This window comes from Acartia tonsa, chromosome 1 (assembly GCF_053477335.1).
Source record: "Acartia tonsa isolate MP-2025a chromosome 1, ASM5347733v1, whole genome shotgun sequence".
Classification (NCBI taxonomy): domain Eukaryota; kingdom Metazoa; phylum Arthropoda; class Copepoda; order Calanoida; family Acartiidae; genus Acartia; species Acartia tonsa.
Genome location: NC_137260.1, coordinates 49,477,982 through 49,503,453, shown reverse-complemented (window position 1 = coordinate 49,503,453; position 25,472 = coordinate 49,477,982). Strand labels below are relative to the sequence as shown.

General features: G+C 30.8%; 1 protein-coding gene across 1 annotated transcript in view; it reads right to left on the bottom strand.

Moving 5' to 3' along the window:
• LOC145322801 (uncharacterized) overlaps positions 1-25,472 on the bottom strand; it is a 47,382-nt gene that overhangs the window by 7,258 nt on the left and 14,652 nt on the right. The window contains exons 5-10 of the mRNA XM_080165081.1: positions 16,697-16,776; positions 11,857-11,947; positions 9,945-10,047; positions 7,746-7,801; positions 5,458-5,523; positions 686-763 (exon numbers count right to left, since the gene is read on the bottom strand). Coding sequence (XP_080021207.1) covers positions 686-763; positions 5,458-5,523; positions 7,746-7,801; positions 9,945-10,047; positions 11,857-11,947; positions 16,697-16,776 — 474 coding nt within the window. The remainder of the gene's footprint in view (positions 1-685; positions 764-5,457; positions 5,524-7,745; positions 7,802-9,944; positions 10,048-11,856; positions 11,948-16,696; positions 16,777-25,472) is intronic.

Here is a 25,472-nt window from a genome sequence, read left to right as displayed (position 1 = left end):
AGGATTGTAAAATTATTACAGGAAAGAATGGTAGTTTCCAGGTTTATTATGCAAGGTTGCTAATTCTTAAATTTTAATTTTTGCATCGATGTTGAGCTGCCCTTTGTGGGCTCAACTCAAACTCTAAAAATCATCTCTTTTCGATTTGACTAAATATATCATGCCATCACTAAAGACTATAGCCCTTTGACTTTAACCTAATACCTAAGGGGTTATAATGAATTATTATGAGAAAGCCTTTTTTTGAGAGGGTATTAACCCTGTTCCAACATTTCAGCGAAGTAAACATCCCCCATTAAATCAAGCAATTAGATATCCTTATAATAAAGTAACAGGATGTTTGTGTGTTTGTCTGTGTGTTTGTATGTTTGTACCGAGGGATCTCGCTAACCGCTGAATCGATCGGGTTCTCCTTAACAGGGTAGATTTTCATATGTCCCAGGAAGGTTGATATCTATTTTGGGGGAGGGTACCACCAGAAAAAGAGTTCAACGAAAAATAAACGTCAAACGCAAAATAGCAAAAAAAAACATTTAAAGTGCCACTAGAGGCCTCTAGGGGGCGTAGCCGCTAGCATTATATATTTGTTTAATAAGAACACGGAAGATTTTCAAAAATGTTAATATCAATGTAATCCTATATACTGTGTAGTGATCATATAACTTGTAGGATTTTTGAATCAAACCTGGAATTCTTGAATCAAGGGAACACTGTGGGGAAACAAACATAAAATGTACCAAGATCGCAGTCACCAAAATCAAACCTAAAATTAGATATGTATTAGTTTTATTCATTACTAGCAGTTACTCTCCTAGATGCCTCTAGGGGCACTTGCGGCAGAAGAAAGTCGATCATCTACTTTCAATTTTATTATTAGGAAGTGAAAGGTAAATATTTATTTTGAGGGGAATCATTTTTTTATATTGGTTATTTCACTTGGTATAGTGGAGATACCCTTCCTCAAAATAGTTAAAATTATTCCTTGGCCTATAAGAAGCTTCACTTCAAAGGATACCCATTTCGGTCCAGACGTTAGCGACAACCTTCGTTGCACAGAGTCAGGTAGATATTATGCAGGGAGTAAGGGAGGGGACAATGGATCGAATATTCAATTTTTAGGAGTCTTAGACTTTGGGGACTGGCTTAAAGGGAATGTGCAAGAATTTAGCAGTTTCTGACTGAGTTTGGGGACTTGCGCATAGAATGCCGCTACTCGTTATGTATGTTTTGAATATTGCAGACGGGGAGAAGGGATAAGGGAAGTGGGGGGAAGGGAAATAAACACTCGTTGTGTTAGTTTGGAATGTAGCAGACGGGGAGAAGGGAGGTGGTGTCAAGGGGCAAGGGAAATAAACAGAATAAAAAGGGGCAGTCATATTCTTGCTAGCAGCTGTCCGGGTCTAATAATCTTTTAATGTAAAAATCACACCAAAAAACCTCAATATATTTCATCAAAAACAAGTTGTGATTTAACTTTACATGACGCTATGGAAATCTATTATTCAATTAACAATCCCTTTATAATTTCCTACAAATTTATTGGATTAAACTGAATTTCATGCCCTTTCTTTGATAACTCTTATATTGAATTAATTGCCCATTGTCCCCTCCCTTACTCCCTGAGATATTATGTTATTTCTATGTAAGGATTCCAACTGCACCTACTCCTATTTCAGATTTAGCCAACGTTAGTTTAATTTAAAAAAAAGCATTCATTTTAAAATATATCTTGTTTAAATTTCTGAATCAACATCAAAGGGACTCTGGCAAATCTCTGAGCACACCTCATGTGTGTTGGATGGTTTTGATGTTATTTGAGGATTTACCTGTCTAGAACATTTATCATTCAAATACTACCCAACAAGAGTAACATATTCGAAAGTTGGAGAATAAATGTTCCAAACAACTTTTTAATTTTTAGCTTTACTGTTTCAAATTTTTTAAAGAAAAAAGTAGGTTATTGGTTTAGTAAGCCATAAGAAAACATCATTAAAAAGAAAGGTTAGGCCGAATATTTGGCCATTTTCAATTTTTCGGCCGGGTATAGGATATTACAAATATCCGAATACCGGATATCCGGCTGATTTCTAATGCCGGATATCCGTCTGATAATCTGTTGGACACCCGGCGTTGGTCAGATATTTGGCCGGATACCAGATATCCGGAATTAGAAATCTGCCGTATATCCGGTATTCGGCCAAATAGTATCCGGCTCAACCCTAAAGGTTTAAAGTTAAATCTAAAGTCACAGTTTGATCTTGTAGTGCAACTAAATGCACCTAAAAAATATTAGTATTTTCTATTACCAAGTGACTTCAACAGATTATGACGTCATACGATAAAATAACCAATGAGAGGCCAGCATAAATTTTACCATTGCATTGATCAATTACAGTGTATACTGGCCTATCATTGGCTATTCTATCGTATGACGTCCTAATCTGTTGAGGGACTTTAATTATCTTCTATTCATCCTTTATATGCTAAATTTTACGCCGGCTAAGAAGTACAATCATAACATGATATGTACATTCTGCAGTTAGATTGACAAACTTTTAGTACATATATTTATAGAAACAAAATGAGATTATAAATATAAACCATTCATATAAAAGTTAAGTAAATATCGTCCAGAAATAGAACAGAGTATTTGCCACATCAAATATTTAAAAGTTCTTTATTTCTCTTTATTTAGAAATGATCTTGCTTATTTATTAATACTAACTAACTTTATTTCTTTACAACTGAAGCTACTCTAAAACTTTAGTATGTTTGTCTTATAAGTTTTCTATTACTGTCAACCAACATGGTTTTAAGATAAATTTAGGAAGAAAGCAAGAGAAAAAAAAGGCTTTGCACCAACTTGAAGAATTTGGATAAAATGTAGCATTATATTTTACATTTTAATTATTCCGACAACATTATCTATAATACAAAGTAGAACGATGTCTGTCTGTCTGTTTGTTTGTTTGTAACGATGGATTTCGCTAACCGCTGAACCGATCGGGTTCTCCTTAACAGGGTAGCTTCTCATAGGTCCCGGGAAGGTTTATAACTATTTTGGTTAAGAGTATCACCACCCTCCGAAGAAAAATCGCACCTAGAAAAAATTACCCCCCCCCCCAAAAAAAAATAACTTTTTAAACTAAAATTTAAAATTAAAATTTCCCCCCGCTTAAATTTTTTTACTTTTTCTTTTAAAATCTGAAATAAGAAATGGGGTTATCAAATTTGACTCTCCCCTCCTCAAGTGCCCCTAGAGGGGTCTCTAGGGGGCGTAGCTGCTAGTTGGTTATAATGTGCACACATTTTTGTCCCAAACAGTAAATTTCTTCAATTTATCCCTCTTAGTAAGTCAGCGATAAACATTTAAATTAAATAAATTGGACGACTAATTGTGTTTGATTGATCATTAAGAGTATAAATCTATTTAAATGCATATATTCTTATATTTTCTTATGATATAAATATCTGAAAACAAAGCACAGATTAACAAGGATGACAACATCCATAAAAGCGAAGCTCTGAAACGGTAGGACAAACGGACATTATCACTTGTATAATGTCAGAACTGAATAATCAGAATGAGATATAAGAGTCAAAGCAAAATTATAAGTAAATTTGTTGAAAAACTGCTTGATACAGGATAATGATTATGGACATACTTACATTTTTAGGACTTGATTATAGAGTTGCTTCGCTTATAATATTGTACTTTGTTGTCCCAGGAATCAGTATACCAAAAATCAGACCAATCGGATAATTAGGTCACATACAAATTTGTTGTTAAAAATGTAAAAATCAACATGTTTAAAATGGACGTACGGACACTTTGGTGATGATTATAGAGTTGCTACGCTTTCTAAATCGTACCTAACTATTACAGGAACTACCATGCAAAATTTGAAATCGATAGGACAATTCTAACATGCCTAAATTAACGAAAAAAGCTATTTAAAAAAGTAAAAAAAAAATCAGGATAATGATTATGGACATACTTACATTTTTAGGACTTGATTATAGAGTTGCTTCGCTTATAATATTGTACTTTGTTGTCCCAGGAATCAGTATACCAAAAATCAGACCAATCGGATAATTAGGTCACATACAAATTTGTTGTTAAAAATGAAAAAATCAACATGTTTAAAATGGACGTACGGACATTTTGGTAATGATTATAGAGTTGCTACGCTTTCTAAATCGTACCTAACTATTAAAGGAATCACCATGCAAAATTTGAAAGCGATAGGACAATTCTAACATGTCTAAATTAACGAAAAAAGCTATCCGTGACGGACGGACGGACGGACCGACCCTAATTATAGAAAAGCTTCGCTTTTAAAAATTGTATCTATATAAAATAAACAATTCCTTTGATTCCCCAAAATTGAGAAATACATTATCTCTGTTAATTCTCTGAATCTGTGAAGTTGTAATTGAGAAATGGCATGGGCTTATATGACTGACCCGTGTAGGGAAATCTTCCAGAAGGGAGCACCTACAATTGGTAGGGGGAGAGGGGGGGGGGGGTCTCAAGGGGTAATACAACTTGGGGCCAAGGGAAAAGGTGGTTAGGTTTATATTATTTGTCCATGTCCAATAAACTACAACCTACTTCATTCATCAGCCATATATCGCACGCTCCATGGTTTATGGTAATCTAGACTTTGCTTAGTGTAGCATATACATGTAAAAGTTTTAATTACATTATTCACCAGATTTGCCACGGATAATAAGAATATGTATTTGAAGAGTTAATGTAGCTTTTATTGATAAATTTTTCTTCCGGTCTAATTTTTTTTGTCCCATTCTAAATGTTTTAACATTAAAAGTTTTGCTTCTTTTTGGGTGATTTAATTGAACAAGGACGTCTTGACAATTTAGTCTAATTTATTTTTCTCGTATTCATTCGAATCCGGTGGATAGAAACCGGTTCTCATCCATACGAAAAAACTATGTCTAGCATCGTATTATATCCAGCTTTCTACGAATATAGAAATGTACAATCATAAGATTAAAACCAGTTTTAATCTTATAATTGTACATTCTATATCCGCGGAAAGCTGTTTATAATACGATGAAAGAAATAACTATTATTAGTTTTCTGTAATGCATCTTTATTCCTTAATATTCTGACCTTATACAATGTATATTTCCACATTTTCTTTTTTTAGTTTTTGAATCTTTTATTTCTCGTTTAGTAAAGTTCAAGGCATGAGGGACTGTGGCACTCATTCATTGGACAATGAGGGGTACACGGTTTTGATTCTATCCACAGCATTACAAAGATGTGACATGAGTAGCTATACCATACTAAAATAATTCACATAATTCCACATCCTCATTGTAACCAATGTCAACCCTTCGTAAAAGAAGACTATAGTCAAAATTAACCACAACAGTCAAGTTTTTCTAGATTAAAGTTTTTCTACCCAAGTATACCCAACAGGGCCTTACCTGCAGTTACAGTGCTATTGATGACCTGAATCTTTTTCAATGTTCCAAAAGTTACAACTTGTCCACCTTAATCAAAGTTTTATCATTAATTTTAGTGATAACACGGACTGTTATATACAAAAAGGATATCTATTATTTCATATTTATATTACATACATATATGCTTTGCACATTTAATAAAGCATTTAATATTTCCTTTTTAGGACTCAGCTATCTTTGACCTGACAATTCTAACAATCTTTTTTTATTGTTTTCTTTAACCCAGGGACAAGGGAATGATATTCTGACAAACAATTCTTAAAGAAAATTTCCCCTCAACCCCCTTCCCCTTTTCCTCCCCTTCTTACCCATCCCTATTCAGTTATATGAAAATACAAAATATATTTCCACAGTACTTTAAAGATGAACTGAAATTTAATTTCCAAATGGGTGAACTGAAATTAGTTTCCGAATGTGAACACATTTTCCTAGGTGTTTCCCAATCCTATCTCAATATTTGCTACTAGCTAAAAAACCTTCAAACTTCCAAAAAAAAATCTAAATTTGAAAAATTAAAACTTTGAATGTATAATGTATAAATCGTTAATACATTCAAATTTTGATTTTTTTTTTTGAAGTTTGAAGGTTTTTTAGCTAGTAGCAAATATTGAGATAGGATTGGGAAACACCTAGGAAAATGTGTTCACATTCGGAAACTAATTTCAGTTCATCTCCAAATGTGTACTCAGTTTCCTAGGTGTTTCCACAACCTATCTTAATATTTACTACTTGCTAAAAAAGCTTCAAACTTAAAAAAATTTAATTTAAAAAAATTAAATTTTTAATGTATAATGTATATGTAAATACATTTTTTTTTTTTTTTTGTAAGTTCGAATTTTTTTTAGCTAGTAGTAAATATTGAGATAGGATGAGAAAACACTCAGAAAACTATGTTCACATTCTGAAACTAAATTTCAGTTCATCACTTTAAAAGGCTTCGTGATTTTTTCTAGAATTGATTGTTGAACTGGCTGCCCCTGCTTAAACCTATAAAGTCCACATTCTAAAATCATGGGACAAGTGCATAAAAATTAAACTAACTGCCACTTCAGGGTCAACAAACTTACAAACCCGACTTAAAGAGTTGCTTAGCCATGAGAAAGGTATGGATTGAAATATAAATGAAATGTAGAGTGAGTTTTCATTTGACAAGAAAAAGGAAATGTTTCTCATTTAAATTTAATTTATCCTTTTATGTGCATAAATTAATGTAATTCATATGCATTAGAATAGAATGAAAGATGTAGAATTTTTTTTTATTTAAAAAAAACAAAATATAAAATGAAGTTGGGCGGAAAATTTATTGTTTTTTAAAACTTTTTTTTTAAATCTAAATATTAAAATATGGGTTTTAGGATTCAACTTCCCCCTCAAGTGCTACTAGAGGCCTCTAGGGTTGAAGCCGTTAGTCTATAATACAAAGTAGAACGATGTCTGTCTGTCTGAAGCTTAAGATCTCAGTAACCACTGAACCGATTGGGCCCTACTTTTCAGGGAATATATATAGTGGTCAAGAGTGTTAGGCTACAAAAACTACAAATCCCCCCCCCCCCCATGAATTTTCTTTTCTTTTTAAAACAAAAATTGAAAAAGGGTGGTCGACTAACCCTCCCCTAAAAAATATTTTTCTTTTTGAATCTTAAATACGAAAAATTAAGCTGATGAAACCTCTTGGGGTAAAACCCCTAGAGGCTATGGGCAAAGCCGCTAGTTAAATTTAAAGTATAAAACCATAGACGATTTTTTTTTATATTTTCAAATTCTTTCTTTGGTTGCTTATATTAATTGATGAAAATAAAATATGTCATTTTAATATGGTTCAAATATTCTACATAATATTAACGTGTTATATTAACTTAATATAATTGTCTTCTGTAGCATGATCTACAGACTGATGGGTCAAGTAAATTGTTTACTGGATGCTCTTTAGTGTCAGCATCGTAAAGACCAGCCATCAATAAAGGCAGCCAAACAAACGTTCCCCGTTGAACTACGGACAGACATACAAATCTATAATACAAAGTAGTACGATGTCTGTCTGTCCGCCTGTCTGTCTGAAGCTTAAGATCTCAGTAACCACTGAACCGATTGGGCTCTACTCTTCAGGAAATATACCTACTGGTCCTGTGATTGTTTTAAAAAATAGGTTGGTCAAACCTCTTGGGGCAAAGCCCCTAGAGGCTAGGGGCAAAGCCGCTAGTAAAATTATAAAGTAGCTTCCCTACTATTAAAACTAAATAAAGTTGTACCTGGAAATATAACTGGAGACAAATAACTTGTAAAAGCTGACAGAGCTGTTACAGACCTGAAATGGAACCATAAAAACTTCATCCTTATATTGTACAGTTGGACACATGAAACAATTTTTTTCTTGATAATTAAATACATTATTTTAAATCTTGTCGCCTAAAGAAACCTGAAACAAATCTAAATTATGCTGAGCTTTCTGTCTATTGCCTTGGGTAAGTAACACCAGCTTATGCCAACAATGAAAATAATCCGGAAAAAATCACGAAATCTATACGTGTTTTTCAGCTGTCGTTGATAGGCAACACTTGTTGGTTATACCTAATACCTGAAGTAACACCCTTCTAAAAACCAAATTATATTGATAATGGCACCACCTTTTTCTAAAAGATCTATATTGCATGGTACTGAGTTGGGCCTGTTTATTGGCAAATTCATTTCCCAAACTCTCCTAGAATGGAAACCATATTGGTTTGTCTATAGGTTTCAAATATAAGTATAAGGAGACGGGGGGGGGGGGGGGATAACATAGTCCATTTTCTGAAGTTTTGATGTGTTCATCTCCCCAACTGTCCATAAATATTTTACATTTATTTGTCCAGGATTTATTGTGGCAAATAAAAGTAAAAACAAATGATTTTTGTGTCCACAGAGAAAATGGAACTTATATCTATGATGTAGTAGATGTGAGTTTTTTTTTTGTATACCAAGTTCCTTAATAAACCCTCTTTAGAATTGCTTTCTTTGTATTTTTGGAGGGTAGTTCAAACAAGCATTACAGATTTAACTAGAGAAGAAATAAGAGAAAAAACTCAAGTGCCTGTAACGAACTAAAACCCTCTCCCATTACTGTTTAGAAAAAAAATAATTAAGGGAGGAGAGGGGAGTTACCATGGCAAACCCTTGCGGGAGTCTCTAACCATGCAAGGACTATACCAACAGTTCGCTAAATCTTCAGGGCTAACAACAACCTAATCTAACCTAGCCTAAAGTAATAATAAAAAAAAAATCAGGAGTGGGATTTCAGTGCTCAACAGGCTCACTGAGGAAATATGCAGATTACTGATATCTCTCCATTTCCCGGAGACAAAATGTTCTGCAAAATTGTTAGTTTAACATTTGATGAAAGTCATGGGATTCAGTGACCTACTTTTCACTAATGTTCTACAAATATATGTATGTAAAATAAAAACAATATAGGAACCAAAATTTATTATGTTCAGATCAGGTGAAAAGACCCTAAGTTTAGAAAAAAGGCCAATGAAGACATTATTCTTAATAATTGTAGGTAGAATTATGTATTTTAGCAAGTTGTTTTATCATTTCACTAATTGAAATTTAAAATAAAAATTTACACTATAAATAAAAAGTAGTTACGCCCATAGGACCTCTAGAGTTGTTGGAAATCGACCCTTCACTTTTGATTTTAATTTTATTACATGGAGGGCTATTACTTATGGGATGTCATAAGTATTTATGGCCTATTCTGATAAGCTTTACTGTAAAGTAGAATCATATCAGTTAAGCGGTTAGCAAAATTCTTCGCAAACAGACACACTGTTACTTTTATATAAGGATAGACAAACATAATAATGATTTATTTATAATAAGTTTAAATAAGATCGACTTTAAAAAGCTTAACCTATTGTGTCTTAATTTTTGATTGGGAGGATCTTATAAGCTCACATTTAAAATAACATCCATAAAAGCGAAGCTCTGAAATGGAAGGACAAACGAACATTATCACTTGTAGAGTTTTCGAACTGAATATGCAGAATATTAATGCATAAGGCAAAACAAAATTATAAGTAATTTTTTGAAAAACTGCTTAAATACATGATAATGTTTAAGGACATACTTAAATTTTTAGGACTTAATTATAGAGATACTTGGCTTATAAAATTCTACCCTGTTGTTATAGGAATCAGTATTCCAAAAATTTGACGAATCGAATAATTTCAACATACAAAAATTTGTTGTCAAAAAAGTAAAAAAAACATTATGCTTTAAATGGACTTAAGGACTTTCTTGTATCGATTATAGAGTTGTTGCACTTTCGTCGTACCTAACTGTTTTAGGAATGATCATGCAAAGTTTGAAATCGATAGGACAATTCTAACCTTTTTAATTTAACTAAAAGAGCTAAAAGTTCCGGACGGAATGACCTTAATTATAGAAAAGCTTCGCTTTTAAAAGATTACCTTGATTCCCCAATTATGAAATGAATTTGTAGGAGGTTTGCAATGTAATGAATGACAATAACAAGGACAGCCATCCATCCAGGCAGCAGAGCACAGTTCAATCCTTAAATAAGAAAAAGTATATAGATATTTAGGGATCTAAAGGTTTAAGATAATGAACAAGAAATTGATATACATACATAATGATCAAAATTATCCCATTTCTAAATTCAAATAATTGGTTGAAGCGTATGGACACTGTTCATTTGAAACCATCCAATTAATATAGCGTCCGGAACGCAGTTTTAGGGGAAGGGATTAATCTAAAAAAAAATTAAGTTGTACAAGTGATGATAGTCAAAAACTTATAATTATCTTTAAGAATTAATTTATTTATCATGAAATTATATTCGCCACCTCGGGGCTAAAAAAAAACTGGTTTTAATCTTATTATTGTTCATTCTATATCCGTGGAAAGCTGTTTATAATACGATGAAAGAAATAACTAATCTCTGATCGATTTGTACATAGATCTATGGGATAATGCATATGAAGAAAACCAAATTGTACGCATAACTTTTGTACCAAGATATCATACTTGAGTCAAAATAAATTATTATAAATCATCTTAATATGCAGTCCCTCGTTGTATTAGTTACTTGATAGAAAATGTGCAAAATTTCTATAAAGTGTTGTGAAAAGTTGGTATAATTTTGAAAAAATTCTTATTTAATTTTTAAAAGATTCTAATCAAACTGTACTAGTAATGTACAAACGTAATTGTATTCACAACAATTATCTATTCATTGTAATAATTAATATAATGAAACAATGAGATTCAAATGAGAAAATCAAAACTAGATGAATTATAATTGGTATATACTATTCTTCATTAAAATTATCAGTTAGGGAGGAGACATTGGATTGAAAATTACACTAGTACCCAAAGTTTTTATTTACGATAAACGATATCTTATAAACTTTGGGTACTTAAATTGAAATTTGATTGGTTAATTCCAAACTGGTAGAGTCCAGACTTTTCAACTAAAGATTGTAAACTACAGAAGGGGTAATTTTGTTCATCATAATTTGGGATTTATGAAAATTTATTGTCCATTGTCTCATCCCTTAAGAACCCTATAAAATTGTTCACTTTAAATTTGGGCGGAGAACTTATCTTTTTTTTTTAAACAAGAACAATTACGTACAATAGAAGCAAACTATTTCTAAACAATAAAGCCAATTATTAGAATTAGAGAGACTGAGAAAACAAGGGTTAAAACTAAGAAGGCGAGAGTGAAAAAATTTGAAAAGAAGAGATTGTTTGAGAAAAAAAATTAGATATAAAAGGACCTACATCTAAGCCATTTTAATTGCGCATTTTAAGGATTTATTTGTCTTTAGGTTTGACTTATGATCTTTGACAAACTCATATAAACATAGAAAAATTCCTTTAACATATTTCTATAAAATACATATTTTCCATAACAATTAGAATTCTAAAGAAATCTAGTTGTTTAGGTCTATACAATACTAGGATCATTGAATACCTATGAAACATGATTTAAAAAAATGTTTCTTTTCATATTTTATAGTAATTGTATTAGTACAAATTTTATTCTTACAAGACCACTTATGTCCAAAACGCATTAATTCTAACCTAACTAACTTTAAAGAAGAAAAATTGTCGGTTTCCCTCAAGCACAACCCCCCCCCCCATGTTTTGAATTTGAAATAAATAAAAATAATGGGGAAGGGTTGTTTTCCATATGTTTGATTTTTATAGCGGATAAGGGTTTTTAACACAATCCCCCTCCCCCCTATTTAATATCTATGTCCAAAAATTTCTATGACCGTAAAATTACAAGCAGTGGGAAATACGAACAAACATTATCTAATTATATAGTAGCTGCGCTCAAACGCATATTATTACCTAATCCCACAGCCCTGTAGGCAATGTGAAGCAGGAAGAAAGGACTAGCTCTGAAGTAAGATGCTGTTATTCGCAGAGGATGCTTTGGAGCCTAAAAAATGGTTAGAGAATATATAATAAATTAAGTGCAAGGCCCCCAACTAATCATAAGTTGGTTGAGCTCTCTGGTCGAAATTTCATTACTTGTCATGGGGTAATGGCGCAATGGGTAGGGTGTTGGCCTGGTATTCTAAGGGTTCCCGGTTCAAGCCCCACCACGTGCCAAATTAACTCTGATGAATTGAGCCATACTGATGAGCCCTAAAAGGGCGAAACTCTGTGTCTATGGATAATAAATTTTTATGTGTAAATTTTCTTTTTAGCAGGTAAATAATGGAAGAAAGAAAGGTGTGTAGAATGATTTATCTGCCACTATCATTTTATCTGTTTAAAACATTTTTTAAAGTCAACAAAATAGCTTAAAACTGTCAGAGGTTCAGTATCTACATTCACTTAAGGATTTTGATTACATTTTTTTTGAGGGGGATTTTTTTTTTTTTTTTTTTTGGGGGGGGGGGTATGGTAGGGGTGTCCATCCAATCCCTCAAGAAAAAAAGCTTAAAACAATAGCAAGACCAGTAGATATATCTCTGAAGAGTAGAACCAAATCGGTTCAGCGGTTACCGAGATCTAAAACTGCAGACATACATACAGAATGACACAAAGACATCGTTCTTCCTAGCATTATTTATATGTGATGCACTTAACTTCACGTGGTTTGTTTGTAAATGTATGACGTTATGTGAAATATCGACCAACAAATTCTGGAAATTTCAGAGAATCCTCTCTACTATGAATATGCCTCATAAAAGTTATAAAAATTTCTGAAATTCTTTCATAAACCCGTCATCGATTCTTTTGTTAAATTTTTTAACCTTTGAAAGAATTTTTTTCAAAACAGTTCGGCTGAAAATATCAAAGTACTTTTTTCTTTAACCTCTTTAATATTCCAGTGTGTCTGAGAGTACATTTTCTCTTTCGAACACTATAAAAAAGGTATTTGTTGATGTCAGGGATTTGTCAAGACAATTTCATTTCAAGTTGTTCTTCTCTTCATATGTAACTGAGAAACTTGGCTTAGAAAATTATAATGGCTGTAGATTAATGATAAAACAAAAGGAGACTGAGCTTAATTTTCCATTAAGGCTTCCAAACCAATTAACATCTGCCCGATTAGAACAGGTTTTGAACCGTACTGATAAATCATGTATTACAACTTTCTTCGAACAATAAAATAATAATAAAATTAAAACCAGTTTTGTTAGCCCTGGCCTTCGGATCTCGGATGAAATAAAGCTGGAATTAATCTTATATTTTTTTTCATTTTACTACCCGCGGAAAGGTGTATTTACTGTTGCTTCTGCTAAGAAATATTTACGACCATGACAAAAAAAAATACGTCCAACTTGCTATACAAAATTTATAAGTATGCTTCAAAGGCCACAATAAAGACATATATAAGCTTATGATGCTGCGTTGAACATCATTAATATGCTTTTTCTGCATTATTAAGCAACATCATAAATTTTATTCACAACAAGGATGACAACTTCTATCAAAGCGAAGCATAGATCAGCATTTTTGGAGAGGATGCGGTTATCAAATAGTGACTAATATCAACTAAAAAAGATATAGTTTAGTTTTCTATCTTTTATAGAAGCTGAGAAAATCTAATGAATATTATTAAATGAAGTCCTTTAACTATAGATCAGCTACGCTAATACAGTGACTTTTTAACTGGGCAGTGGGCACCCCTTTGGCTCGTTTATTGGGTATAGTTATCCCTGGGTATAGTATAGAGAAATGTATCAGGGATCTAAAGGCATAAGACAATGGCCAATAAATTGGTGCTCATCCCTAATGATACATAAAATTTCCCCTTCAGTAGCTTAAAATTAGTGGTTGGAACGTTTGAAAAACTTAATAAACCAACCAATAAAAATTCACTAAAACAAACAAATAAGAAAGCATTATTAAAAAACTTTGGGAACTAGTGTGATAAATTGCCCATAGACAGTCCCCCTCTCTGACAATTTATCCATGTAAAGGTTAATTCTAGATTAATTAAGCGATAAATTAAAACGAAAATTTTAATATTGATTTTAACATGGTCAAACATACAATTTGTCAAATAAGTACGTTCTTCATACTTAACATAAATGTGGAGCAGCTACGCATATGATATAATGAATGATGTATGAAGAGAATAATGTGGAGCAATTATGTTGTAAACAAGGATGACAACATCCATAAAAGCGAAGCTCTGAAACGGTAGGACAAACGGACATTAACACTTGTGTAATGTCAGAACTGAATAATCAGAATGCGAATGTATAAGAGTTAAAGCAAAATTGTAAGTAAATTTGTTGAAAAACTGCTTGATACAGGATAATGATTATGGACATACTTACATTTTTAGGACTTGATTATAGAGTTGCTTCGCTTATAATATTGTACTTTGTTGTCCCAGGAATCAGTATACCAAAAATCAGACCAATCGGATAATTAGGTCACATACAAATTTGTTGTTAAAAATGTAAAAAAAATCAACATGTTTAAAATGGACGTACGGACATTCTGGTAATGATTATAGAGTTGCTACGCTTTCTAACTCGTACCTAACTATTACAGGAATCACCATGCAAAATTTGAAATCGATAGGACAATTCTAACATGCATAAATTAACGAAAAAAAACTATTTAAAAAAGTAAAAAAATCAACATGTTTAAAATGGACGTACGGACATTTTGGTAATGATTATAGAGTTGCTACGCTTTCTAAATCGTACCTAACTACTAAAGGAATCACAATGCAAAATTTGAAATCGATAGGACAATTCTAACATGTCTTAATTAACGAAAAAGCTATCCGTTACGGACGGACGGACGTACGGACGGACCGACCCTAATTATAGAAAAGCTTCGCTTTTAAAAATATTATTATTTTATATAAAACTAGGCCGTTTTTATGTCTTATGCCTAGTTAACTTGATTTATCAATCTACTCATTTTTTTAAAGTACAGCCTTGTTATTTTGTTATGGTACTATCGGCTACGCCCCTAGAGGCATCTAGGGGCACTTGAGGAGGGGTATTTAAATCCGATATTCAAATTTTTATTTTTTAAATTTAAAAAGAATTTTTTTTTTTAAATTTGGGGAGGGAGATTTTTTTGGGGAAGGGAGGAGTTCTTCTCATTTTTAGTCAGAGCTAAGAAGTTAAATTAAATTTTTTTAGGGGGGGGGGTATTTTTTTCCTATGTGCGATTTCTCTTGTGAGGGTAGTGGTACCCTCCCCCAACTAGTTATAAATCTTTCCGGTACCTATGATAAGCTACCCTGTAAAGGAGTACCCGATCGGTTCAGCGGTTAGCGAGATCCTTTTGTACAAACAGACAAACAGATAAACATTTTACTTTATTATATCAGTTATGTATTATTGGTACGTGTACTGTGTGATTGAACCAACCAATATTTTTTAGGTGAGCTAAAGTTGAACTTCTGAAACCTTTCTTATGTTCGGCTAAGCCAATCTGTAAGTTTTAAAGATATGGTAAAATTTATCCACGTGTAGAAATTCCTATTTTTCTTTACAAAATTTATTAGTCTTTTTGCTGAACGTGTAGTGCGAAGTTATGTAAAAAGAAATATTTCATTGGACTATGTAATATTAAACAAGAACAAGAATGTCCATGACAAGGAAAACATTTATGTCATTCAAAAGGCAAAGGAGAATTCAAACAGACTTAATTATTATTAAAATATTTTCGTACAGATAATCAACAGTAATTTAAAATGAAAATAATTTTTTAGACTTAATTATTTACAGATAATTTTACTTTTAGTGAAGCTGCTCTATTTATATATTTCTACCTGGCACATGAAATATAGAGAAGCTGCTCTATTTATATATTCCTACCTGGCACATGAAATATAGAGAAGCTGTTCTATTTATATATTCCTACCTGGCACATGAAATATAGAGATGCTGCTCTATCTATATATTCCTACCTGGCACATGAAATATAGAAAAGCTGATCAATTTATATATTTCTACCTAGCACATGAAATATTGAGAAACTGTTCTATTTAAATATTCCTACCTGGCACATGAAATATAGAGAAGCTGCTTTATTTATATGTCCTTCCAGGCACATGAAATATAGAGAAGCTGCTCTATTTATTTATTCCTACTTAGCACATGAAATATAGAGAAGCTGTTCTATTTGTATATTCCTTCTTGGTACATGAAATATAAAGAAGCTGCTCTATTAAAATATTCCTTCATGGCACATGAAATATAGAGAAGCAGCTCTATTTATATATTACTACCTAGCACATGTATAATGAAATATATAGAAGCTGTTCTATTTAAATATTCCTACCTGGAACATGAAATATAGAGAAGCTGTTCTATTCATATATTCCTACCTGGCACATGAAATATAGAGAAGCTGCTCTTTTTATATATTCCTACCTATCACATGAAATATAGAGAAGCTGCTCTATTTACATATATATTCCTTCCTGGCACATGAAATATAGAGAAGCTGCTCTATTCATATATTCCTACCTAGCACATGAAATATAGAGAAGCTGCTCTATTTATATATTCCTACCTGGCACATGAAATATAGAGAAGCTGTTCTATTTATATATTCCTACCTGGCACATGAAATATAGAGAAGCTGTTCTATTTATATATTTCTACCTGGCACATGAAATATAGAGAAGCTGTTCTATTTATATATTTCTACCTGGCACATGAAATATAGAGAAGCTGTTCTATTTATATATTTCTACCTGGCACATGAAATGGCATTCTCTGGATGATTTTGCCAGGACTAAAGATCCACACAGAATTGTTATTACAATCATCGTATCTAAATAAAATTATTCATCAAAATCATAACATTTGCACGTCGATGTTTTTGGGGGGAATGGGATATTCTTATTTGATAGAGTAGAGTTGTTACTAGGGGAGGGTGGTTAAATCTTATATATTTTATAAAATCTGATATCATCTTACAGACCAAAGAAATAAACTTTTTACCCATAGCGATCCATTATTAGTGAAACTTTATTATTTGGACTTTGTTGACTTGGTACCTGCTAGACAGGTGTGACCTTACTTTGTTATCAACAGTCCCCAGAGATAGATATCATTAAGTCAATTTTCCTGTGCATAACCTGTAATTTCAATGCATGTTCTTCTATTTAAAAAATGTAACAATTATAGTCTGCATAAAAAGAAAACTATTCTTTCTCTGATCATAAATCAATGAGAATTGGAAACAAGAAAAAATTTAAATATTCAGCACCAAAATGGCAAGGGTATCTATTTAATAATAAGGATTTTATTAATTTAATGAAAGAAGAAACATCTAAATTTCTAATTAAAAATGCAGATCCTATTTCTTTTAAAATTAGCAGTCACAATTATAGTAATAATTTTGGGTTAATAGATAATGATTTTACATATGTAAGCTCAGAACATCAAAATAGCACAGTTCTATTTGATTTAATAAATCATCTCAAAAAAGCGCATGATAGATTTTTTTCTAAATTAAAGTTCAAATCTTATAACAAGACTAAAGAATTTGACAAACAAATTAATTTGCTTTATGATATGATTGATTCAAATATAAATTGTGGCCAGGCTAGTAAGGAAATCAATCGGCTTATACAACAACAGCAAGAATATTTTAAAATGCTTGTTCAAACCAATTCTGAAACTTTTCAAATGAGAGCCCTCTTACTAGATGGTTTACCAAACAACTTTACTTATAAAAACTTTAGAAACTCAAAAAAACAATGTTCAAACTTGCTGGTTGATAATGAATTGATTGATTGTCCAAAGAAAATAGCCAACATTTTTGGTGATTTGCATGCACAACTAGTGTGCCCAAATGTTATGCCTAATTCGAATTTAGATGAATTACTTAATTTTTTTGATTTAAAGCTTGATAATATGTATCCTAAAATTAAGCATTTAACGAATCCATATTCAACAACAGGTGAATTTAGAAAAGTAATCAAGAGCATGAAGTCAAATAGCATGCCTGGTCCAACTTCACAACCAACACAATTATTTGCTTTCTTGCTTGATAATTTACCTAAATTCACCACTAAAGCTTTTAACAACATGTATGATATTGATTTGGATAATTCTAGTTTATCATTTGTTAAGGAAAGAAATATTACATATATTCCCAAACCAGGACTTGATCCAACAATACCTGGAAACCGCCGCCCTATTGCACAAATGGAAAATGTTTTGAAAATTCTTGATAAAGCAATTAATAAAAAAGTTACTCCTTTACTTTCTAAAATTTGTCATTCTGACCAATATGGATTTATACCTAAGCGTCATATGGCCAATGCCACTATTTCTATTGTAAGCATAATAAATCATATAAAAGCGCACAACTACAATAGCCAACTTATATTTTTTGATCTACAACGTGCATATGATAAGGCATTACATTGTGTATCAAATACTATAATTAAACATATTTTTCCAGAAGGCAATTTTGCAAAATCTTGGATCTCTCTTACAAATGGCGGAAGCTTTAAAATTGTTGTAAAAGGAAACTCATCTAAGAAATATAAAAATAAAATTGGTTTCTCTCAAGGGGCACCTTCAAGTGGAAGTTTATTTGATATTTACAACCACATATTTTATTGTTGTTTAACAAGTCGTAAAATTAAAAACCTAACTTTGAAGTTGGATGGAAAACCATTTGATCCAATTTTTTTTGCTGATGATGGCTTTAATGCCTTTCAATTAAAATCAAATGAAGACATACAATTGGTTTCCAACTCACTTCAAAAATTAGAGTCAACAGTAAACATCAAAATCAACTTTCAAAAAACTAAAATTCTTACAAATGGGGAGTGTCCTCTTAACATATCAATTCTAGGGACTAAATGTGATATAGTAAAACATTTAGGGGTATATTTATCTTTTAATTTGACTCAAGCAGCAGATTATACATATGAACAGTTATTTGAAAAACTTAACACAAAATCTAAAAAATTTGCATTTTTTTGCAGTGATAATGTTTTCAAACGTAGAAATATTACTTTCTCCTTAATGAACACCATGGCTTTTCATATTTTTAGAATTTATGCTCCTAATCAAAAGCAAATAAAAAAACTTTGGAAAATAACAGCAAAATTTCTTTGGTCTTCAAAAAGCAATGAAGGCAACAATTCTTATAGATACAAGGTTGCAAAAAATAGAATAGAGATGGATTTTTCTCACGGTGGGCTAAATATGTTGCTACCATCTCAACAATCATTTATTATTTGGTTTAATGCTTTTTTAAATTTAATCAAGCACGCCCATCTTTTTCCAAACTCAAATATTGCAAGACTTTTGTCTCACAAACATGTACCAATAAGTAGTATTTTTGATAACCTTGGATCTGAAATCTTTCATAATTATATTAAAAATTTTAGAACCTTTTATCCATTAGAAAGTGGACTAATGTTTAGAAAAGCCAAAGGATTTTTAGTACTTTTAGAAAAGCATAGAGAAACCTTTCTTCATTCAAATATTACTTCATCTGTTTGGGCAAAAAATGTCAAATTTAACAATGTTGATATAATGGAACTAAACGAGCATGGACTAAACACCATTGCATCAATTCTTGATTTCATCAAAATACAGCACAAAGTTTTATATCGGCCATTGTTAAATTCTGCCATTAAAGAAAATCTTACTGAGAAACCAGTTTTATTAAAACTACAAAAAGTGGTGGAAAATATGTGTAGTGGTTTTGAATTTAATAACTTAATCTGTTTAACTGAATCAAAACAAAAGTTTGTTTTGAAGCCTATCATAAAGCTTTTTGAAAACTCTCCCAGAATATATACCTTTTATTTTAAAAAAACAAACAAAGAATTATTGCAAGATCAATTTGTCCCCCCTTCATTTAAAACTAGAAAAATGGATAAAAAATACAATCCAGAATTTGAGGTTTTCAAAAATAGCTTTAATAAAATTCTGTCGCTTCCTATTGTTTTATACTATAAAAGTTTTCTGTTTGAACAATTTAACCGTACTCTTATAAGTAGAAGCAAATTGTATGAAATGAAATTATTGGATAATAATCTTTGCTTGAAATGTAACGTAAAAGCAGACACTGATCATTCAATTATGGAATGCTACTTCCCTAGTTATTTTACGCATTGTCTCGCATTATTTCTTGATAATTACTACAATGATGGTAAACCAGATTTTATTTTTTTGAAAGAAAACTTTTATCTGTTCAATATACATTTTCCTGTATATCAAAATGATGAATATATTCAAATTAGTATTTTAACACTTATAGCAAAAGACAGATCATTAAAAATAAGCAAGGATGAACAAATATTGAAATTCAGCGATTTTAATTGTTTTGCTCAGACAATGTTTATTGCTCAATTTGCTTCTAAAATTCTCAATAACACTGGAATTAATAGTAACTTAATTGATAAATTTATTGATTATTTGATGCTCAGTAAAAATAATGTCCACTTATTTCGCATTAGTTAGATATTATAATTTACAATATTGTATTATCATAACATGATAATTATACCAAATATTAAATGTGTTTAATTTGTTTCATTGAAATAAATTTTAAAACAACAACAACAACAACAACAGAATATAGTTATGATATTCTTTGTATAGTTTTATAATAAGTAAATTTACCAAACATCCTATTGTTATAAAATCAGTTAGAAACCTTATATCATATATGACACTATGTTATAATGATTATTGACATGAATGAATACAATTTTATACGTCAATAGAATATATTATCTGTCTCATTTATTTGCTTATAGACTAGTTTAGTCCAGACCAAAGTTATATATTCAAAAGTTATATGCAAGCAATTCTAAACTTTACTTGATGTGTAGGGGGAGGGGGATTGGTATAAACCCTTAAGAAGAAGTTAAAAGAAAAGACAGTAAATAAAAAATTTACATCCCCAAAAATATTTAAGATAATTACTTTTTTTCTAGATTAAAATTATTCTTTGTAAAGTTAGGTCACTGTTTTTTTTAGAAAAAAATATTCAATATTTAAAAAAATGCTTTTAATTCAGAGAATAAGAGAAAAGGGTGATGGGTACCAGTATAATTTATACTCAAATCCCCCATCCCCCACCCTTCTCTAAGAGGATAGGGGCCTAAAACCAAAAGTTAGAAAGTTGCAAAATCCTCCTCTCTGGTATTTAACAACCATCATCCCCCAAAATATATCAAACAAGGGGGAGACGTGAACCTCAAGAATGGAATATGTTGTTTTATACCCAACTCATTTAGCACTCTCAGTGGAATATGCTAAGCAATCTTACTTGTCAACCTTTATAATCACTCCTGACAGAGTCTGTCCAGTCAAATAATTCAATTAGTTTTTCTCAGGGATAAGGGATGGGAAACCTGACCGAAAATTAGGTCTCAGCCTCCTTTTTAAAGTGATGGGGCAACTTTTCTTTTTTGCCTATAAAATCAACTCATTTTCGCCAGTTCATTATTGGCTGTAGGCTAATATCCAATAGCCTGAAACTTGCTTTTAGCATTAACCAATTATTAATAACAAACGCGTCCCCCAGTTCATTATTGGCTAAATTAATTCAAGCAAACATAAATTTCTGCTATTAGAAAGACAACAATGGAAAGTTTCTGCTATCAGAAGGACAACAATATATATGACGTTCAATCACATCAACTTATTATTAAATCTACACATTAATAAATGTCCATATAGCAAAACATAAATTGAGAGATCGTTTTTTGAAGACTGAGTAGGATTCAACATTTTATACTTTAGAACAATGTGAAAAACTCATTGTCTTTAGACAATTTAAAAGTTACATTTCATGTGGAATTGATAACCCACCTAAATGATTACAAATACAAAACTAGTTCAATATGTAAATAAAAGTGTACTGTGTTTTGTTAAAAAAAAATTTTCATTAATTTTGGTAAAAATTATTGCACACTTAATTGAACTTTTCTGTTAATATTTAACGTAAAATAAATTTTTTTAAAAATTCTTAATTTATATGTATGCTATGGAACAATTAGTTGATAGAATGTTACCCATGTACTTATTCAAATCTACTTAATTTATTTATTAAAGCTGGGGGGCTAAAGCGGTGTTTATTTCTAAATACAAATTTTGGGGTGAAGTAGATCCCCCCTTAAAATGTTTGAAAATAAATCAGATTTAACCATCTCAAAAAAAACTTTTTTTTTAAATGGGGGGGTTGGGGGTTGGCGAAGTAATAACGGGATTCTACTTAAAACCACTAACATATTGGTTCTTTGGAAAGTTTTTATTATATTTTATGATTGGTGAAATCAACTACCTGAATTCTATTCTATACTTTTTTTCTTTGCATTCATATAATAGCTAATTTCATCATTGTTCATAGTTTTCAAATCTAACTACTGCGTCATCCCGAAACTAGTTTTTTAGGCCTAGTTGGAAAATAGGCCTGGAATAATATTTTCTTACGTTTCCCATCCCTTATCCCTGGTTTTTCTCAACACAAAAATATATCTTCTCAGAAATAAAGGAAAAAGTAAATGATATCACATATATACATAAATACATTGTTTAATACTAATTTTGTGGCATTTGATATATAAATGTATTATCTAAAATATTAAATAATTTGGAGCTAAAATCTGTATATCTACAATCCACATGGGTTTTTATTTTAGAAAGGTTTCATAAAGGTACAAAGATGTTATTAAACTGCAGGAGCTGATCCTGTTCCCTTTTACAAAGCACTTTCGATTTTTGTGTATTGTTCCAGATCTTAAGAAAAAAATGAAGAATATTAAAGAAACAAGGATGACAACATCCATAAAAGCGAAGCTCTGAAACGATATGACAGACGAACATTAAAGCTAATCACAAACGGTTTATTAGGGACCCCTTAAAAATAAGGGTATCTTTAGCCTTACTTTAGTTTAGGGGAGATAGTCTACCCTTAAATTTAGTAATGTCAAGCTTAGGTAAAGATTTTGATAGGAATACTTTAACCTTACATAAACCTATCATATCAATATAAGGGTTGTAGCAGAAGTATATCTGACATGAAAAATATATTTTCTAACCGGTTTATGATAATAACAATAATAAAAGGAAAATCTCATTATTCGCTCTTTTTTTAGGTGCAACTACAAAACCTAGCGATTTTAAAAGACTAAAAATGATAAAAAGATTTTATCCCCCATTATAATAAAATTAGCATTATATTCGAAATGTAAACCTAGATATTTAATTATATCCAACATGATGCATTTCAGTATGGCTGAGAACTGATTCTAATTAAGTTAAAAGATATCAAAATAACAGCTTTAAAAAATGTTTTTTAATAAGTCAAAAAGCATCATTTTTAACTTAAAAACGGCGTAAAAAACGTTATTCTATAGCTTTAAATTACTAACAATATTTGTTTAAAAGTATTGTTATATTGGACGGTTTGTAACGTAAAAACGACGTAAAAAATGATTAAAATGACTGATATTCTATAGCCATTAAATTGCTAACAATATTTGTTAAAAAGTATCATTAAATTGGATTGCTTTTAACGTAAAAACGGCGTAAATAAAAAAGGTTTAAAAACTGTTTTTCTATAGCCATTAAATTACTAATAATATTTGTTAAAAAGTATCGTTAAATTGGACGGTTTTCAACGTAAAAATGGCATAAAAACGATTAAAATAACCATTATTCTAAAGCCATTAAATTATTAATAATATTTGTTGAGAAGTATCATTAAATTGAACGATTTTAAATGTAAAAACAACGTAAAATACGATTTAAAAACCGCTATTCTATAGCCATTAAATTACTAACAATATTTGTGCAAAATTGTCTGTAATATGATGCATTTCAGAATTGCTGAGGACTGACTCTAATCTAGCAGATATAGCCATATATAGTTTATAAAACTTTGGGTACCAAATGTAATCTACAGTCCAATGTTTACAAATGGTTATAAAACTTTGGGTACCAAATGTAATTTACAGTCCAATGTTTACAAATGGTTATAAAACTTTGGGTACCAAATGTAATTTACAGTTCAATGTTTACTAATGGTTATAAAAGTTTGGGTACCAATTAGTCCCGTTAATATCATTTGCCTTATTCATTTTAGGTTTATTAATTGAGAGAAAATTGTCTGTAATATGATGCATTTCAGTATGGCTGAAAACCAATTATAATCTAGTGGATATTTATCGGTTGCCAAGCCATACTGGAAAAACTTAAAGATCCCTCATATAATGGATATATTGACAAGGTAGAACTTGTTGTATAGTGCATTATACTTTTCGTGCAAAAAAACAACTTGTGTGGATTCCTTAGCCAAATGAGAATCGCCATTCTTTTATGCTTTGTGCTCGATTTTTATGCTTAAAACCCTTTAATTATGCAATATTTGTCCATAGGTACTATGTATAAAAAGTCTTTATTTATACTATTATACTGTTTTTAACCTATTTTTAAAACGTGTATAAAAAATATACTATGACACCAGTAGAATCAGACTGCAGAGCCTAAATTTGAATAAAATCCCCAATAAACTCTTTTGGGGGGATTTAAATATTAATTTTTACTGTTGCCGTGATCATTTTGACTGAAGCAAAAGGTTTTTTTTTTATTTGGGTAAAATTCGTAGCTATTAGAGTGTTTTGCTTCATAAATATTGTATTCTGGTATAGAGTAAAATTAGGCCTTATGATTTTACTATAAAAATTCACTAAAAAGTTAATTCTTTATAATATATCAACTAATTAACATTAACATGTTTGTGTTCTCTCACTTATTTTAAAAACATAAAGAATGGCTGTAAAGGGTTAAATGACAACAAATGTTTATGCTATACAACAAATTTATTTTTGTCACATATACAAATGCGTTATAAAATAAGATTATTCAAACTTATCTTTTAAAATAATTTTAAAAAGAATGTATCTTTTATGTGTATGGTTTTCATTCTTTTCATTTTAATTAAATAAAAATTATTTAACTACATTGGAAATAAGTCACTTTGTGAAAACACTCTTTTTTTTGAATTGTTAGGAATTGAAATAAAACAAGACTTTTTATTGGTTAGATTTCAGAATTATTTGTTTTATTGTAAATGTTAGATTTTTCAATGAAATTAATTGTTTTGGAAAAAAAATTATTTCCAATGAACAGAGTAATGTTTTTTTTATTGTATCAATATAAAGTGAATTATATAAAAATGTTCTGTAAGCCACAATATTACCCCAAGTAAAATAAAGCTTTTGCTCCAGTCAATATGATTACAGCAACACTAAAAATTTATTTTTAAATCCCCCCAAAAAAGTTTATTGGGGACTTAATTCAAATTTGGGCTCTGCAGTCTGATTCTATAGGTGTCCTAGTATATTTTTGACCCCCCATTCAAAAATAGGTTAAAAACAGTTTAAATAACAAATGTTGGTTGTTGTTAACTCATTAACTTTTTAACGTAGACAGCTTTCCACGGTTATTTAGAATGAAAATAAAACCAGTTTTATGGACCCTGAG